The following is a 19,944-nucleotide window of genomic DNA, read 5'->3' on the forward strand; positions in this document are numbered from 1 at the left end:
GTGACGGGCTCGAACCTCGGTCTAATCAAGAAGCGTGTGCTACGCACTGCTGCTCCTTCCCACCTGGCTACGGAGGCGCCTACATGCAGTATGATTGATGTTTTTGAAGTTATGATGGACATCATAGCGAGATACAATCTTCCTTTAATTTCGAAAGTACAACTCTAAAACGGTGTTTCCAGGTCGACCACTAGATAATCTACCAAACGGAACTTATTGGTAACCCGAGTAGTGTGTATACGTGGGGCATTGTTGAGGCCATGTTATGTCATATCCAAAAATTTCATTACTTCACACAGCCTGTTCTTGCCGTTTTTTCTTACTTCCGATTACACCAAGAACTGTCAAAATAACAGAACAAATTTAACTGCAAAAAGATCTAAACATCCCAAATGCTTCCTCATTCATTTCACAAATATATGGTCTCAGTTCTTATCTCAATGATGTTCATTTCCACATAGTCTGCCAAACCCCACGCTTTTTCTGACAGAATCCCAGTTATTAGTGGATTCTCTCACTGCTCATCTCAGTTGTCCGAATTAATCTCTGTATGATTCCTTTTGCTTCAAAGGTGGTACTTGTGCGTATGTCAGTTCTGATATATTCACAAGTGCCAGCTGTGCACGTTTGTTCTAATATTCCCTGTTAGAGACAGTCATTTGTTATCTCCTCTTTTCAATCTTTTCTGGCTTAAAATCTTTCTCCCAACTCCACTATTCACTTGGAACTCTTTGAAATTTGACTTTCTCCAGTCCAACATTCCTAATAGTGAGGTAATTTTCCTAGGTGATTTTAATGTTCACAACTACAGCTGATTTCCATTTTCTAGTCACACAGACCCAGCTGGTAGAGATGTTGAAGCTTTTGCAATTACTAATGGCCTTGCACATATTTTTCATTTACCTACCAGAATACCAGACAATTCTAACCATGCAGCGAATACGCTTGATCTTTTTCTCACGAACAACCCTTCTAAGTACATGGTCGAGGTGAGTCGCTCTGTAGACACCCCCAATCACAACTTGGTGAGGGTCTCTTCTTCAACAGAGTCTTTCACTCGTGGCCATTCTCAACCTCTTATTGTTTGGCATTACAAGAATGCAAAATGGGTTGATCTAAGAGATTTTTCTTTTCATTGGTCGGATTACTGTTTTAAATCTTCTTACGTCAACATTTGCTCAGATCATGTCAGTAAAATTATTCTTGTAGGGATGGAATCCTTTATTCCACACTCCACCTTAAAATCTTGTTATTTCATCTAAACCTTGGTTTTCCAATAAATGTGCTAAGGCTGGTGAAGAGAAGAATGCTGCATATCATAATTGTTTTCAAATCTCCAGTTTCATTTTCTGCGTACGACAAAGCTTGCAACAATTGTAAAGCAGTTATTAATCAGTCCAAACTAGATTTTGAACAGGGTAAGAGTAGAAAACTTGCTTCTTGTCCAAATGGTAGCCAAGCATTCTGGTCGCTTGCCAAAGCTATTGGCTGCAACTTTTACCCATCTCTGTGAAAACCAGATGGTTGTATTGCTACTTCAGCCAAGGATAAAGTTAACCTGCCAGCATCCTATTTTTCTTCCAACATGTATTGACGATCTTGATAAACCACCTCTCACCATTCCCAGTACACTTTATTCAATATTTAAAAATAACTAAATGCACAAGGCATAATACATTAACAGTTAAAGAGTTTATTGTCTATAAAATATAGGTGTAGATACATCATAGACAACTCTTAAGAAACTACAAAGCAGTTGTTGTAGGCATCATTTGCTCTGTTTCTCATATTGTGCTCTTCCTTCACTACAAGTTGCCATGATATTGTACTACCTCAAATAAGTAACGCTTCACTAATAGAGAACACTATTGTTACTTATTCTCAGTGTGTACCACCACCCAGACGGCACCGTTTCAAGGCTATTGGCCTATCATCAGTGGATGGGCAGGTACCCTTGTATTGGGAGTCTGCTGATGAGGCTAGTAGGGGCCAGACGTGTTCAAAGCCGCTAAGCGGATTTTTCTTATTTATTGATTTGAAATTATTGTTTTTCTAAAACTTTTGATTTAAATTTAGTAGTATAGCATTATTTTGTGATTTTCTGATTAATTTGGTGTATTTATTCTTTACTCGGCCTTGCAATTGCATAAAAGTATCGGTAAGGGTAGCCACGTGTTACAAGTCGCAACTCCGCTGAACGAGAAGTTTTTTTAACCATATTTAGCCGCTTATTGAATATTTTTTACATCAAATTATTTTTTGTAAGTAGCTTATAGACCTAGTAAGGATCGTTAGTTTATTCTGAACTGAGACAGCGAGATTTGAAAGTTAATTAATACTTAAGTGTCCATATATTTATCGTTCATAACTTCCCGCCTTTGTCTTTGTCATACGATCGTTATATATCGAACCTAGATAGCGTTAGTATAGTATAGGTTATAATATTTTCAGTGATCGGTAAAATCTATTAAACTTGTTGAACTTCGTTGGCATTTAAATTGTACTTTTAACTAAATACATATACCGACTTAGATTACAAACGTAACATAATTAATTAAAACATAACTCATACGGAAGTTATATAAAGGGAACTCGGAGATAATTAATACTTGACACTAAAAAATATATATCCCGTTATAACTGTTGGGAGATAAGTTAGGGTTATAAATTGAAATTGAAATTTTATTTAAATTAAAAGAAATCATGACTCAGACCAGAGCAGCAAAACAAAAGGCTCAAGCTAATGGAAGTGCTGTGGCTCAGAGGAGAACTGAGGGGGGCAGTTGCCTTCTAAAATGCATAGCTTGCATGATGTTTGTGGAGCATTCAGGTACGGGACATGATAGTGCCATGGGGGATGTCTTTGTGTGTGCGCGATGCAAGGAGTGTATCGAAATCAGGCAACAACTCAGCGTTCTTATGGGCCTATATGAGAGCTTGAAGGACAAGGTGGATGCCCTCGAAGGAACTAAACTGAGGGGCCCATCAAGCTCTCAGCTGCCCACATCAATGCCAGAGCTTGCACTTGGTCGTCGTGCAACACAGCGGCAACCCCCAAGGCAGAATGTGCTGGTCCCAAAGGAACTAGTAGTTGTTGGTGACTCTATTGTCAGGGAAACGGGGAACATGCTTTGTAAAAAGGATAGGTGGAACAGGACCAGGGTATGTCTGCCAGGGGCAAAGGTTGATGACGTTGTAGAGCAGATATCATCTTTTAAGGGCACAAAAGGTGATATAGTTGTACACGTTGGCACTAATGATATCAAGAGTAGGAGACCGGCAGAATTGCTTAACAAGTACAGGTCACTGTTGAAAAAAAGCCGTGAAATAGGGTTGAATTTGAAAGTGTCTGCAATTCTGCACAGACACGATAGGAGGGAGTATATGATGAGAGCCTTGTCGATCAATTCGGCCCTGGAAAGATTGTGCAAGGCTCAAGGGGTAGAATTTTTTTCAGCCTGGACTGTACTTGTTAACAGGAGAGATTGCTTCTACAGGGATGGGATACACTTAAATAGAAAGGGTGCAAGAGTATTTGCTGATGCTATCGAGGCAGTGTTAGGTGGGTCGGAAAACTGCTAGCTTGGGGGGAGACAAAGACGAATAGATTAACAGTAGCCACTGGCAGAGGTGAAAGAGATTCTTGCACTGCTTCTATTGGAATGAGCAGAAGCCTGAAAAACAAGATGCAGGATATTTCAGAGACTGCTGGGAGTCATTGCGGTACAAGTAAACACATGGGTTGTGTTAGGGTAGCTAAGAATAGAAATAGGTGCATGTATACTTGCGTGTACACCAATGCTAGGAGTTTAGTAAATAAATTTGAAGAATTTGAGGTATTGCTCAAAACATCAAAGGCAGATATTGTTGGGATTATCTGAGACATGGTGTCACACAGATATAAGGAATGCAGAACTGGAATTTGGGGAGTACAACGTCTACAGAAAGGATAGACTGGATAGGAAGGTAGGAGGGGTTATGCTATTAGTTAAGAAATACATAAAATCCAAGGAAGTGAAGCCAGTGGACATCGCTGGACAGTGCAGTGTGGAGTCAGTTTTGTGTAACATACGCATTGGGAGATCAAAATTGAGAGTAGGAGTGTGCTATAGGCCTAATGACTCTGATGAGTATAATAAGAAACTGTACAGGGAAATAGAGTGGGCCAGTAAATCAGAGTCTTATAATGGGAGATTTTAATTTCCCAGATATTGACTGGAATTTGGGGACTGGTCACTCACACACTAGCAAGGCTTTTGTGGATTTATTGGATGATTGTTTTCTACATCAGAATGTTCGGGAGGCAACTAGAGGGAGGAATACTCTTGATTTGATTATCAGCAGTGATTCTTCACACATTAAGAATCTTCAGATAAATGAACCACTAGGTGGCAGTGATCACAGTGTGCTGAAGAGGGATTTACTCAAAGAGGAAACTACCATTAGGGGTAAAGGGAAGGGTTATTGCTTTCGTAAAGGCGACTACGATGGACTGAGACAGTAAATTCTATACAGTGGGACCAACTGATGATGTTACCGACAGCAAATGCAAAATGGGAAGCATTCAAAGAACTTATCTTGGAAGCTACTAGGCTTTACATACCAACTAAGAAATATTGTTCAGGGTTTAGGACTAAATGGATGTTAGATGAACTGATGAGGCATATGGCAGAGAAGAAACATGCATGGGATACATACAAATTAACACATGACACAGAAGCCTATGATGGATACAAGTTCATCTGTAACCAAAGGAGGTTAGGCAGGCGAAGTTACAAAGGAGGTCAGGCAGGCGAAGGCAGATTACGAGAAATCTTTGGCAAGGGATGCAAGGAAAAACAGCAAAGAGTTCTTTACTTATGTAAACTCTAGAAGGAAGGGGATGAATCAGATTGGTCCACTTGATATCGATGGGTCAACTGTTGATGACCCTGCTCAGGTAGCTAACAAACTAAATTAATATTTTGCATTGACATTCACACATGAGGAGTTATTTAGCGAGGGAAAAGCCAGAGGTGTTCTCAACTCTAGCAGTAAGCTAGAGAATCTTGTAATAACTGAGAGTAAAGTGGAGGAGAAATTGTTGAAGATAAACACAAGAAAGGCACCCGGGGTGGATGGGATCTATCCAGTTATATTAAAGGAGGCAGCAAAGTAAGTAAGCAAACCCTTAGCTATAATTATGAGAGCTTCCTTGGACTCAGGGGAGGTACCCACAGAATGGAGATGTGCAAATGTGACCCTAATTCACAAAGGAGGATCAAAGGCTGACACAAGTAATTATAGACCTGTGAGTTTAACTTCTGTTCCAGGAAAATTAATGGAGGCACTGGTTAAAGAAGCACTGCAGGATTATCTAGACAAGACTTCAGTTATAGCTCGGACACAGCATGGTTTTGTTAAGGGGAAGTCTTGTCTGACCAATTTGATTGGATACTATGATGCAGTCACAAAGGAACTGGATGCAGGGGATAACTTTGATATTATATACTTGGATCTTAGAAAGGCTTTTGATACTGTTGCACATGGAAGACTGCTGCACAAATTGGAGCAGTGTGACATTGGAGGCAAATTGGTGCTGTGGATAAAGGGGTGGCTGAGGGGGAGAAGACAGAGAGCGGTAATCAATGGACACTGCTCGTCGTGGACTAATGTTATTAGTGGAGTCCCACAGGGCTCAGTGTTGGGTCCATTATTGTTTTCTGTATTCATAAATGATATTGATGATGGTATATCAAGCTTAATGTCAAAGTTTGCAGACGATACAAAGGTAGGCAGGGTTGTCAAGGACACTACTGACACTATGCTGCTGCAACAGGATCTGGAAAGGTTGAGCAGATGGGCTGAGAGGTGGCAAATGAAGTTTAACATTGACAAATGTAAAGTACTACACATGGGAAACAGCAACCTCAGAGCAACGTATCAACTCTGTGGTACTACACTGACAGTGGTAGAGAATGAAAGGGACCTGGTGGTGGTGGTGGTTGTGCAGGCAGATATGAAGTTCTCTGAGCAGTGCAGACGGGCTGCAAGAGTAGCTCATGGAGTTTTGTCAATGATATATAGGAATTTTTCTAGCAGGGATAAGGAGGTGATTATTCCCTTGTATAAGGCAATGGTCAGGCCACACCTAGAGTACTGTATACAGGTCTGGAGGCCTCATTTCAAGAAGGATGTAGATCTGCTGGAACGAGTACAGAGAAGGGCAACAAGATTAGTGAATGGAACAAAGGGGTGCTCTTACGAAGAAAGGCTTAAGTTTTGCAAATTACAGTGTCTGGAGAGTAGGCACCAGCGAGGTGATCTGACAGAGGTGTATAAAGCCTTGAATGGTTTGAGCATGCTCAATGCTGATGGGATTCTTCCTCTCGCTCAGAATAATCACCTGAGAGGGCATAAATTCAAATTGAGGAAAGATAGATGTAGGATAGACGTGCGGAAATTTGCCTTTAGGCCAGCGGGTGGTTGGTTGGTGGAACAGACTTCCATCCGTTGTCGTGGAAGTTGATAGCCTAAATAAGTTTAAGGCTCAGCTGGACAGGTATTTTGAACGAACAGAGGGGTGAAGTGGAAGTGGTTTTTTTTTTTTTTTTTTTTTGGGCTGATGCTGCATAAGCTTGCTTTCTTGCATCAAATGCCTCTACTAATGCTAATGCTAAATGCAGACATGACGATCCAGTTGTGAAGATAATCACATAATATGAGAGATGCCAAAAGGTGTATATGACAATATTTAAAAATAACTTAATGCACAAGGCATAATACGGTAAGAGTTTATTATATATATAATATCAGTGTAGATATACCATAGACAACTCTTAAGAAACTACGAAGTTGTAGTAGGCATCATTTGCTCTGTTTCTCATATTGCGCTCTTCCTTCATGATGATTTGCCATGATATTGCACTACTTCGAATAAGTAACGCTTCACTAATAGATACACCTTTTGGCATCTCTCATATTGTGTGTGTTTATCTTCACAACTGGGTCATCATGTCTGCAATACCAGGATACCCTCCCATCCACTGATGATAGGCCAATAGCCTTGAAACGGTGCCGTCTGGGTGGTGGTGGTACTCACTGAGAATAAGTAACAATAATCTTCTCTATTAGTGAAGCGTTGCTTATTCGAGGTAGTGCAATATCATGGCAACTCGTCATGAAGGAAGGGCACAATATGAGAGACAGAGCAAATGATGCCTACAACTACTTCGTAGTTTCTTTAGACAACTCTTAAGAAACTACTTCGTTCTTTCTTAAGAGTTGTCTATGGTGTATCTACACCGATATTATATAGATAATAAACTCTATTCAATGCTTCCCGTGGTCTTCTGTTAAAAAGGATTTTGATCAACCTTGATTCTAAGAACGCTGCAAGTCCTGATGGTATTTCTCCACTTGTTCTCAAAACCTGTGCTCCTGAACTTACTCCTCTTCTGTGTCACCCTTTTTTACTTCCTTATTACAAAGTTGTTTTTTCTTCTGCTTGAAATTTGCTCATATCCAGCCAATTCCTAAAACTGGTGACAAATCCCTCCTAATGCTGGTGTTCTGCAAGGTTTAATTTTCTCTCTCTCTTTCACTCTTTTCCTCTTGTCTATTAATGACCTTCTTTCATTGACCGGAAATCCTATTCATAGTTTTCTGATGATAGCACACTGCATTGTACCTTCCAGGTTGAAAAACCTCGCCCTGCACAAAAAGCTTCAACTTCTCGAAGATCCACTACCAGTTCCTTAAATGCTGATCTCCAGGTAATTCTTCAGTGGGGCAAAGATAACTTAGTTAATTCAATCCTTCTAAAATTCATTCCTTTCTTATATCTTGCAAAAAAGGATTCTTCTGCTCCTTTGCTTATCTTCGATGACAATCTCATTTCTAGGCAAGATCATATATCTCTATTGGGGATTACCCTGACTTCTGTTCTCTCTTGGCAAAACAGCTGTTCACTCTGTACAAATTGCAAGCTTTCCCTACAATGGAATATTTTCCCCACATCTGGGCAGTTCTCCCAAAACCTTTCTCAGACTTCTAGATTCCATTCAAAAGAGGGCAGTTAGGTTAATTAATGGATCATTTCTAACAGAGATTCTTCCCTCTGTCTCATAGATGTTTGGTTTCTGCTGCATGCCCTTTATATAGATACTTCCATGGGCACTGTTCTTCTGAATTGGTTTTTATAATTCTTGCTTTCTCTTCCAAAGCAGTCCGAACATGTGCCACAACCAGTCAACATCCTTTTACAGTCCAACTTCAAACTCACAGAACCACATTTCTTCTTCCTCATTCATTCAGTCAACTTCCATCTTCTGGAAAAACCTTGTTTCATTCATATTTCCTGAAAATTACAATCCACAGAAGTCAAGTCTAATGTCCAAAATATCTTCTTTCATCTTCTCAAACTTCACCCCATGCACGGTACTAAGTACTATAGATTCTAACCTCTCGTGTTCGGGATTTTCAAAAAAAAAAAAAAAAAAAAACTACTACTACTAATAATAATAAGAAGAAGAATAATTATGCATACAAGTATTATGCTAAACATAGCTAAAAAGCATTGAAATTCGGAAATACGTTCATTTTTTTTAAATAAATGAATTATGTAAACTTAACTATCAAAATACATAATATCCAGATGTTTTTCACTTAACATTAACATGAGCAGTGCCACCTAACATCAGCTTATATTGTTAAAAAAAAAAAAAAAAAAACATATCTGCATATTTAAAAAAAAATAAACTTGACTGAAAATCAGAAAAGCTAGTAGGCATGCATTCCTATGTGGGCACTGACTATCATTCAATGAGGAAGTGCTTCCTGTAGTATACAATTAATGTAATATACAAGGTGAGTTTCCAAAATGAACTAATGAAGAGCTCTAAGCCTATCTGTAAATAATACAGTTTGACTACAATTGAGCTTAGAGCTTACACTTTCATATTTTAGAAAAGGTTCAGAACAAAAAAAAAAAAAAAAAACATGCACCAATTGCCACTAAGGCTTAAAATCCATTTTCTGCCTGTGCTAAAAAACATGAATGCAAGGCCTGTTATAGGTAGAATACCAAGCAATTTTTTTATTTACTGGTCCATTTAATTGGCAAGCAACTGAAATAATCTATTGAATAAAAAATCCAAAGAAAGATGATGCAGAAAAATTAATCTTACCTCCATTTGGAAAGGATTGTATATAAGGCAAGTGAAGAGGATGAATAAGTCTGTTCTGGGTACTGTCAATGGTTAACTTAGGAAAAGATTTTAATAAATGTGGTGCATTATCTTGCTGCCCTATGAACAGAATAAAATTTTTTTTTTAGTTAGATGGCAACAAAATTCAATAAAAAAGGAATAAGAAAAAAATAAAATAATAAAATAACTTGAATATGTTTTGTATTTTGAGACACTGTAGATGAATTCAAGAGATAACTGAAAATTTTTTCAGTTATTCAATGTGATAAAATATAATTTTGTTGTGAGTGTTTAAGATTATACAGGGTGCCCTTGAAATCAACATCGATATTTATTGAAGGAATGGTTCATTAAAACACGAGCATGATCTACACTCAGTTTGAAGTAGGAGCAATGGGTTTTGAGTTTGAGTGTTAAACAGATAGGTCCTAAATTGTTTCTGCTTCTAGAGTTTTACAAAATCACAAAGTGGTGTATGTAAATCAAATCATCACACAATGTTATGCAAATTGTACTATATTTTTATAAAAAGTGTGATAAAAATGTAAAACTCCAACAAATGGATTGTTGGTGTAGTACAGTCATTTCAATGTGTGTGACGAGTAGAAGAGCATTAACATTAGAGAATATGCAGACCTGCAGCCACTGAATACCAGTGTTTTTCCAACAAGGTGACACCCTAATTAGCACGTGTTTGGCAAACTCCACTGTAATTTGAGGGAATGGGGGTACAGCAAAAGGGAATCACGGCAGAGGCCAGACCTGATCATATTGTCCAAAAGCAAAGGAAGAGGTAATGGATATCATGACATTAGATCCCTCCACCAGCGCACAAAGAGTGGGCTGCAAGCCAGCAAGAATGGGTCATCCCAAAACCTTCGTAGGTGCAGGCTTTGTGTGAACACTGGCTGTATGCATACCATAGGCAGAGAGTTCAGGCATTACAAGCAGGAGATTCACACTTGCACATGAGCAATTTTGTTTATGGATGCTTAATCATATCAACAACAGCCCTGATTCTCTTGTCAATATCCTGTGGACCGATGGTTTCTGCTGCATGCCTTTTATATAGATATTTCCATGGGCACTGTTCTTCTGAATTGGTTTTTATAATTCTTGCTTTTTCTTCCAAAGCAGTTTGAACATCCATTGTGCATGTTGAATATCCCTTGTGTAAATGTTGTCTCATCGGTCCTGTGGACCGATGAGGCAACATTTACACAAGGGATATTCAACATGCACAATCTTGATATCTAGTCAGTCGAAAATCCTTACCATGCAACAATCATGTTTCCAAAGTAAGGTTTAGAGTCAATATGTAGGCTGGCATTTTAGGAGATAACTTTATTCATCAACTTCCCTGCCCACCTAAAAACTAACCATTATTTACAGTTTTTGCAGAGGGCACTCCCAACAGTTCTGGAAGATGTTCCTTTAAGTATACATGCTAATATGTGGTTTTGGCACAACAGAACGTTTTCCCATTTCTTGGCTGCCATGCCTCCTGACCTTAACCTGTTGGATGATCAACTAAATTTTACTCCACATATTAACAGTCTTTATTATAAAGATCAAGAAATTTACAGCTACGACTAAAATAATTATTCATATCAAGTGGAGTCTGAACATGAAAATATAGGTTCTTTATTATAATGCAGTATTCATTACGATTGTTTCCTCTGCATCAAAAACCTGGTTCCACAGGGCTACTCTAGTAAACCTATAAGCTAAACTGTTCTCTCTACAAGTGATCTATGCTTCTTGCCATGCTTTGGGCTTGTAGAACAGTATCCTCCGCTGCTCTGCAGGTTCTAGCCAGAGTTTTACCTCTACGCTGCGTGTGATATATATAAAGGTCTTTCCTAATTAAAGCATGCAATTCTAACTGAAATTTTAGATATTACCTGCGATGTAACAGTTGATATTTAAAAGAGATAAATGCCGCATCTGGGAAGAACTACTAAACATCTGGCAAACTCGTTGGGGTATTACAACAGGACAGGACGTTTTATATGCTCATTACCTTGCAAGTCACATTTGCAACAAAGAATAATGTAAACTGCTGGTTCTCTCCACCTATCTCTTAATAGGACAGGACATGGATCCATAAACTAAGTTATTCCAATTAGGCCTCATATTGTATCACTGTAATTATTCTGATTAAAAAAAATATTTTGTGGAATTTGGTGATAGGTTACTCAAAAAGTAACAAATCAGTTTTATTAAAAATGTTGCATAGTTTCAAGCCCCAGAGCAATTCTCTACTGAAGTTTTCAATGAAAGGAAATTACTGCTTCCTGTAAAATACACCTACAAGACAAGATCCTCTTCTGGACTTTAAAACTCAACAACTTCACCATGTTATTACGATGCTCATATCTACTTAATGACCATGCCATAGTGACTCATATTTTGTACCACAGTTTACTGGATGTTTAATGTCTAAGTGCAACCATTTATTAAAATTTGCCTGCCGATATTCTTTTAGATCTTGGGCTTCTTTACCTACTGATAATTATCTACCGATGACCATAATTGCTGATTTTTGAATGATTTGGCCCCATCTATTTAAGGATATTTCGTTACCAATTTCATTATGATTGGTTACCAATTTATGTTGATAATTTCAGATTTCCTGGCAGGATTTTTTTTTAAAATTATATTTACATTTTTTTTTTCCTTTCTTTTTTTTATACACATTGTATCAGCAAAATAAAATTATTTATTTTATTTTGCTGATACCCTTAGTCTGGGCAGCTATGGGTGCGGGACTTTTGCTGGCACCCACTGGCATAGCACTACCTCCAGCGGAAGGCGAGATTTTATCCATTAGGGCAGACAATGATTATAGTTCCTGAGGTTTTACCATGTTTCATGCTTAGTTGTGGCCTATCTCCCAGTGGTGCAAGCAGACACTGGGCAGGCTATCCTTCAGAAACAACCAAACAACACACACTGCACAAATATAACATTACATACATTTCTGACCTTTTACAGAGTTCTGTAATCATCACAGTGTACCAAGGCAGAGTTGAACTGATGTTCTAGAACTGCTCAACATAAAGTACTATCCAGTAAACCCCTGCTATTCGCGGGGGTTACATTCCTGAGAAATGTCGCGAATACTGAGTTATGGCTCCCACAGTAATAAAGAGGTTCCATTCCAAAGTATGAAATATATAAGAAAAACTAGTCTAAAAATTTTGTCTATGTATGTATTATATGTACCTTCATAATATGACTATGTACATAGACAGTAACATAGTGAAATGCAAGCATATGGCATAGAAATGAAAATAAGAAACAATTTAATATTAAATGTAATATTTATTAGAAATTTCAAACAAATCTTTCAAACCAGCACCTTTGCTTGCTAGCAAAAAATACATCCCGCCAGTGCTATCACCAGTTTCGCTAAAGTGTTGATAAAGGAGTTTTGCCTTTTCGCGAATGATGAGTGAACTTAACTTAATTTTATTTTGAGTTCGGTCTTCTATCCACAGATTTAAAGCTTTTCCCATTTTTTCAAATTTAACATCACGAGTTACAGAGCAAATTTTTGAAGCAATTAGCACGTTTTCACGGACACTACGGCGGATTTTTTCTTCCTATTTTTTGATTGATCGTACCGTTGACTCATTGATTTTATAATGTTTTGCCACTGAGGAGACACTTTCACCATTAGAAATTTTGTCTGATAACTCAATTTTATTCGCTAATGTCATCACCTTCTTTGATATTTTCACATCTCTCTTTTTATTCGTAGCCATATTTTTGTAGGGGTTAGAAAGAACTTGTCCACAATAAAGTCACTTTCTTCCGTTAACACACTCGAAAAAGTCTGTTTTACGCTGCAAAACGGTAGATTTATCATTTTTGTAAGCATATCAATTTATAAATTGATAAATTTATTCAATTTATAAACATATAAATTTCTATTTAATTGGCTTTCGAAATTTAACGAATTATTTTATTATCCGTAAACATTTAGAGGTTCAAAATTATCTTAGAGAATTTCTGTTGCAATATTTTTACTCTTGTTACCCCTCTTTTCCCTTCTTGTTGGTTTAATCGTTATGTTTAATTTTGACTATTTTTGCCCTTGTCTTGCCATGCCGCTGGCATTTTTTTATTTTTAATTCTTATTCTAATTTATTTTTATGATTATATTTCAAGCATCATGTAGAGGAATATGCTTTTTGCTGTACATTTTTATTTTATTTTTATTATGAAAGATTAAAAAAATAAATTAGAATGATGATTAAAAAAAATAAAAATAATGCCAGCATCATTCATGGCAAGACAGAAGAGCGAAAATAGTCAAAATTAAACATAATCAAACCAACAGGGAAGGAAGAGAAGGGCAACAAGAGTAAAAATATTGCAGCAGAAACTCTCCAAGATAATTTAGAAAATCTAAATGCAAAGATAATAAATCAATTAAATTTTGAATGCCAATTAAATAAAAATTTAATGGTGCCCCCCCCCTCTGACAGGTACCATTAGAGGGGGCACCAAGTCCAAATTTATGTGAAATATCACCAATGTAGATGTAAACCAACTACAATAAAATAAAACAAAAATAAACCAAAAATAGACTGACCATTACACCCCATCTCAACAGCGGACCACAAGGCCAATAATGGTCAGGGAATTGCTGCATTTCGATCGCTAGACAAATCGCCGCAAATGAAAGTCCATCGAAAGATCAGTCCGCCACACGGTCCCCAGATCGAACCACCAATGTCAGAGGACAAAAAGATCAGTGGTGTGGATTTTCATCGGAGTGCTTGTATTTGTCCTATTTTTAATTTTCGCTGCATCAGGACCACAGCTATTAAAGTCCTCTGCATTGGCGGTTCAATCTAGGGATCGGGTGGTGGACTGATCTTTTGATCAACTCGCCTTTGCGGTGATTTGTCTAGCGATCGAAATGCAGCGAGTGAGAATGATCATTATTGCCTTGTGGTCCTCTGTTGAGATGGGGGGGGCGTAATGGTCAGTCTATTTTTGTTTTATTTTATTGTAGTTGGTTTTCATCTCTGTTAGTGATATTTCACATAAATTTGTGACTTCTTGCCCATCGGAGGGCACCAATAAATTTCTATTTAATTGGCATTCAAAATTTAATTGATGATTATTTTATTATCTTTGCATTTAGATTTTCTTAATTATCTTGGAGAGTTTCTGCTGCAATATTTTTACTCTTGTTACCCTTCTCTTCCCTCCCTGTTTGTTTGATTGTTATGTTTAATTTTTATTATTTTCGCTCTTGTCTTGCCATGCTGCTGGCATTAGTTTTATTTTTTTAATCATCATTCTAATTTATTTTTATATTTCAAGCATCACGTAGAGGAATATGCTTTTTGCTGCCTCTGATGTTTGCTTTACCTTTTTATTTATTTTTTATGAAAGATTCAGTTTTCAACTATTTCAAACATCATTCAAATATAAGTGTGTACACACACACACACACACACACACACACACACACACACACACACACACACACACACACACACACACACACACACACCTCAATTAATGTGATTAATTCGTCCCATGAGCACATCACACAAAACAGAAACGCATTAATCAAATATAATAATCAATAGGAAAAATTGTAATTGGTCCTTGACCTTCAAGGAATGTCCATAAAAAATTTTAAAAATACATTTTAAATAACTTTTTAACTGTATACCATGTAAAAGATAATGAAAATAATTATGGAATTTTTAAAATGTTTATTGCATAAAACAGTCGTTCCCAAAATGTGCACCGCGGAATATTTTAAATTTTCGAGAGAAACAGTGATACTTGACATCTGAAGGACCCCGCACAAACTACTAGCTCGAGGTATAGTTCACAGTTTCAAAATTTTTTATTAAGTTGTTTGGACCTTACTTTACTTAATAAACGGAACTATTGGTATTTCTTTTGGTCTAGGTGCGCAGTGAAAAAAATTACTGAGACACTAAGGGCACCATGAACCGAGAAAAGTTTGGGAACCTCTGACATAAAATACACAATGAAGAAACAATTTGTTACGGAAATATTTGAACAGAGTCGTTTGAACAGTGTTGACTTTCCTCTTTTCATCAATCAATTTCTGTTAGCCGACAAAAATCTTTGGCTCCTGGCGAAATAAATATCACAGGGAACTTCAAACCTTTTGTTGTTTGAGGTTTTCTGCAATACGAAGGATTTCATCTAGTTCTTTTACTGTTATCTCCTTCGCAGTGACATTTTCATCTGGCTCATTTAAAAATTTGAATTTTTAAATGCACGTCTGCATTGACTTTATTAGTGGGAGACAAACGAGTAACAAGTCTTCTTCCGATAGCTGATGGAACACACTGAGGCTGGCAGCAGGCAAATGTTTGTTTATTGCCCATCTGATGCGCCATAAGCTTAACGTGTGATTCAAATCTTTTTCAACTATTGCATTAAAAAAAATAAATAAATAAATAGTGTTAAATGGAAATTTGCATTGTGTAAAGTGAAAAGTGGTATAATTTTTTTCAAATAGCGGTAACTGAAAAACACGTTATGTGAGGCCTGGCTGTATATACAAGTTTAATTTATTATTTTTGCTCTACAGTTTTGCCATGCTATACTGGCATGAGTTTTTATTTTAAATTTATTTTCAGTACTATTTTTAATTTTGTTTTAGTTATATTTCAAGCATCATGTAGAGGAATATGCATTTTGCTGCCTCTGATGCTTGCTTTATTTCTTTTGTTTTTACTTTTTTCACTACAGTTTAATTATATATATATATATGCACACACACTTATGCATGCACGTCCGCAAACTATTTTTTGATTTTGAAAAGGTCCGTAGAACTCAATAGTTTGCTAAACACTGGTTTAGACCATGTTATGTCAAGAAACCGGGTATATTTTTACTATACGTTTGCGATATCCAAAAATTTCATTACTTCATTCACAACATGCCTCTCCACCGTTTCTTACTACTGAATAAATCAGGAACAGTCACACTAACAGAATAAATTTATCTGTGAAAAGATCTAAATCACAAAAATACTTTCTTATTCACTTTACAAATATACGTAGTCTCAGTTACAATTTCAATGATGTCCACTTGCATTTAAAGTCTGCCAAGCCCCACTTACTACTTCTGACAGAATCCCAATTACCAGCTGATTCAACCACTGTAGCATTTCAATTGCCCTGGTTATTCACTGTATGAATCCTTTTACTTCAAAAGGTGGTACTTGTGCATATGTCTGGTACGTCTGCTCTGATATACTGAGTCAGAGACTTAGTAATTCAGAATCTCTACCATTTGATCTTCTCTGGCTTAAAATCTAACTCAATCTGTCAATTTCATCTGTTGCCTCTATTGTTCTCCAAACTCCACTAATCACTCGGAACTCTGACTTCCTTTCTTTGAAACTTGACTCCAACTGTCCTAACAGTGAGGTAATTTTTCCTTGTCAATTTTTAATTTTCACAAGCTAGCTTATGGTTTCTAGTCACATAGACCCAGCTGGTTGATATGCTGGCTTTTGCAATTCCAAATCCAAAAATTTCGCACATATTGTTTATTTACCTACAAAAATACCCAACGTTACAAACTGCTCAGCCAACATGCCATCTTTTTCTTGCAAAAAACGTTTCCAAGTATATAGTGGAGGTGAGTGGTCTTCTAGGCACCTCAGTTCACAATTTGGTGATGGCCTCTTCTCAAATGGAGCTTTACTCTCATGGCCAAATTCAGCCTCACATTTTTTGACATTACAAGAATGCAAAATGGGACACCCTACGAGGTTTCTATTCTTTTCCTCGGTTGGATCTGTGTTTTAAATCTTCTGATGTCAATATTTACTCTGATAGTGTCAGTGAAATTATTCTTGTAGAGATGAAATACTTTATTCCACACTCCACTTTAAATTCACTTTCTTTATATAAATACTCTGGTTTTCCAATAAAATGTGCTAAGGCTGTTCAAGGTAAAACCACTGCATATTGCAACTGGCATGCACCCAAATCTCCAGGTTCATTTTCTGTCTAAACCAAACCTCACAACAATTGTAAAGCAGTTATTAATGAGTACAAACTAGAGTTTGAACAGGCTAAGAGTACAAAACTTGCTTCTTGTCTAAATGGTATTCAAGCATTCTGGCCTATTGCCAAAGCTACTGGCCACAACTTTTGTCTTCATATATTCCTTGGTCAGAACCTGATGGTTCTATTGCCACTTCAGCCAAAGATAAAGTTGATCTGCTAGCATCCTAATTTTCTTCTAACTCTTGTATTGATGATTCACCTACCATTCCCAGTACTCCATTCAATGCCTCCTGTAGTAGTCCATTTAAATGATTTTGAACAATTTTGATGTAAGAAAGCTTCAAGTCCTGATGGTATTTCTCAAATTGTTCTTAAACCTTGGCTCTCCTGTTCTGTTTCACATTTTTACACTTTCTTACCCGCTGGAATTTTTCCGTCTGTTTCAAAATTTGTTCATATCCATCCATTTCCAAAAAAGGGTGAATGCGAGGGACTCCTCGCATCCATCATCCTACTGCAATTACTTCTACTTTTTATAAAGTAATGGTGAAAGCAATAACCACCAAATCTTAAACTACCTAGAAACCTTACATCTGATCAATGACTGCAAATATGAATTCAGTTAGTGTTGATCCACTGGATCAACATTATCCATCCATTTGCCAGAAATACAACTGTTTGTGTTTCTGGCAAAACAAGCATTTTTGCTTGACTTTTCAAAAGTTTTTGGTAATGTTTGTCAGAAAGGTCTTCTAAATAATCTTACAGATTGCAGACTATTTTCTGTAACTGAGTATGTAGTCTTCTCCCTGACTACTCATTACAGGTGATGGTAGATGGCTCTGTCTTCCAAATTCTCCATTAATGCTGATATTCCCCAAGGTTTGGTTCTTTCTCTCACTCTTTTCTTCTTGCATATTAATGGTCTACCAATGATAGAACATTGCATTTCACCTTTTGGTTTCATTTCCTCCAGAAATGTCTTCAACTTCTTGAATTTCCTCTACCAGTTCCTTAAATGCTGAGTTTCATGCAATTCTGCAATGGGGCAAATATAATTCAGTTAATTTCAATCCTTCTTAAAAAATCAGTCTTGTCTTATATTTTTCAAAAAGGATTCTTTTGCTCCTATGCTTATGTTCAATAACAGTCTGGTTTCTAGACAAGATCACCTATCTTTATTAGGGATTAACCTGGATCTCTCTTGGCATATGCACAATATTGCTTCCTCTGCATCTAAAAAATTCGTTTTTGCCTTTCTTTCAGTGATACTTTTCTTCCGAAGTACTCACTGTACAAATCTCAAATGTGTTTTATAATGGAATATTGTTTCCACATGGTCCAATGGTCCAATAACCTCTCTTAGGCTACTAGACTCCACACATGAGGGCATTATGTTTCTGTTAAATGCTTTTTCTATAGATCCTTCATTAGAACTGTTTTTCCAAATTAGCTTCTCTAACTCCACCCCCTCTCATCCAAACCAGTCTGAACATGTGACGCAACCAGTGAGCATCCTTTTACTGTCCAACCTCAAACAACTGTTCTTATTCATTTATTCCTTCAACTTCCATTTTCTTGAACAACCTTGTTTCACATGTATTTTGTGAAAATTATAATCTACAGAAATTCAAGTCAAATGATAACATGCATCTTTTATCTTCTCAACCTTTAACCCATACATGGTGCCATGCCAAGTAATATAAAGTATTTAGTTCTAAGTACTATAAGATTCTAGTGCCTACGTGTTTGGGGCTTTTATCAAAAAAAAAAAAAAAAAAAAAAAAGCAAGACACCAGTATCTACAGAAACCAGTATTGCAAGATTTATGAAATCTTCCTATTCCCTCAGGGTCAATTTTCCTGCCACTACCAATATCACAAAAATTATACATAATATAAAAAGATTACCTTTTTGATTGTAAATTGGGGACTGTATGGCAGAAGACACATAATTAGAATGTACATTTGGCAACAGACTTTGCAGATGGTTTCTCCATTCTTTTACATTTAAAATATCAGCTGCCTTGAAAAGAAATAAGAAAAAAAGAAAAAAAAATATCATCATTAAAAATATATATTTATATTTTTTAGTTTCATTTGAATGATAAAGTAAAATTTCAGTCAAATTTTATCATAACAGGTGAGACTGCTTCTACAGGGATGGGATACACTTAAATAGAAAGGGTGCAAGAATATCTGCTGATGCTATCGAGGCAGAGTTAGGAGGGTCGGAAAACTGCTAGCTTGGGGGGGGGGGAATACGGACTAATAGATTAACAGTAGCTGCTGGCAGAGGTGAAAGTGATTCTTGCACTGCTTCTATTGAAATGCAATTGAGCAGCAGCCTGGAAAGTAAGGTAATGGGGATTTCCAGGACTGCTGGGAGTCATAGTGGAACAAGTAAATACATGGGCTGTGTTAGGGTAACTAAGAGTAGAAACAGGCAATGTATACTTGCATGTACACCAATGCTAGGAGTATAGTTAATAAATTTAATGAGATTGAAGTGCTAGTCAAGATGTCAAAGGCAGATATTGTTGGGATACCAGAGACGTGGTGTCACACAGACATAAGCAGTGCAGAACTGGAATTTGGGGAGTACAATGTGTACTCCAAGGGTAGACAGGACAGGAAGTAAGAGGGGTTATACTGTTAGTTAAGAAACACAAAATCTAAGGAAGTGCATCCAACTGATGTTGATGGACAATGCAATGTTGAGTC

The 19,944-nt window shown here is 37.0% G+C and overlaps 1 protein-coding gene across 4 annotated transcripts in view; it reads right to left on the reverse strand.

Moving 5' to 3' along the window:
- LOC150075706 (CCR4-NOT transcription complex subunit 4-like) overlaps nucleotides 1-19,944 on the reverse strand; it is a 494,519-nt gene that overhangs the window by 40,114 nt on the left and 434,461 nt on the right. For all 4 annotated transcript variants that reach the window (XM_090388673.1, XM_090388675.1, XM_090388674.1 and 1 more), the window contains 2 exons: nucleotides 19,132-19,246; nucleotides 9,168-9,287 (listed from right to left, as the gene is read on the reverse strand). In XM_090388673.1, coding sequence (XP_090244799.1) covers nucleotides 9,168-9,287; nucleotides 19,132-19,246 — 235 coding nt within the window. The remainder of the gene's footprint in view (nucleotides 1-9,167; nucleotides 9,288-19,131; nucleotides 19,247-19,944) is intronic.

The sequence above is a fragment of the Mastigoproctus giganteus genome, chromosome 14, assembly GCF_048544385.1.
Source record: "Mastigoproctus giganteus isolate SK-2022 chromosome 14, ASM4854438v1, whole genome shotgun sequence".
NCBI lineage: Eukaryota > Metazoa > Arthropoda > Arachnida > Uropygi > Thelyphonidae > Mastigoproctus > Mastigoproctus giganteus.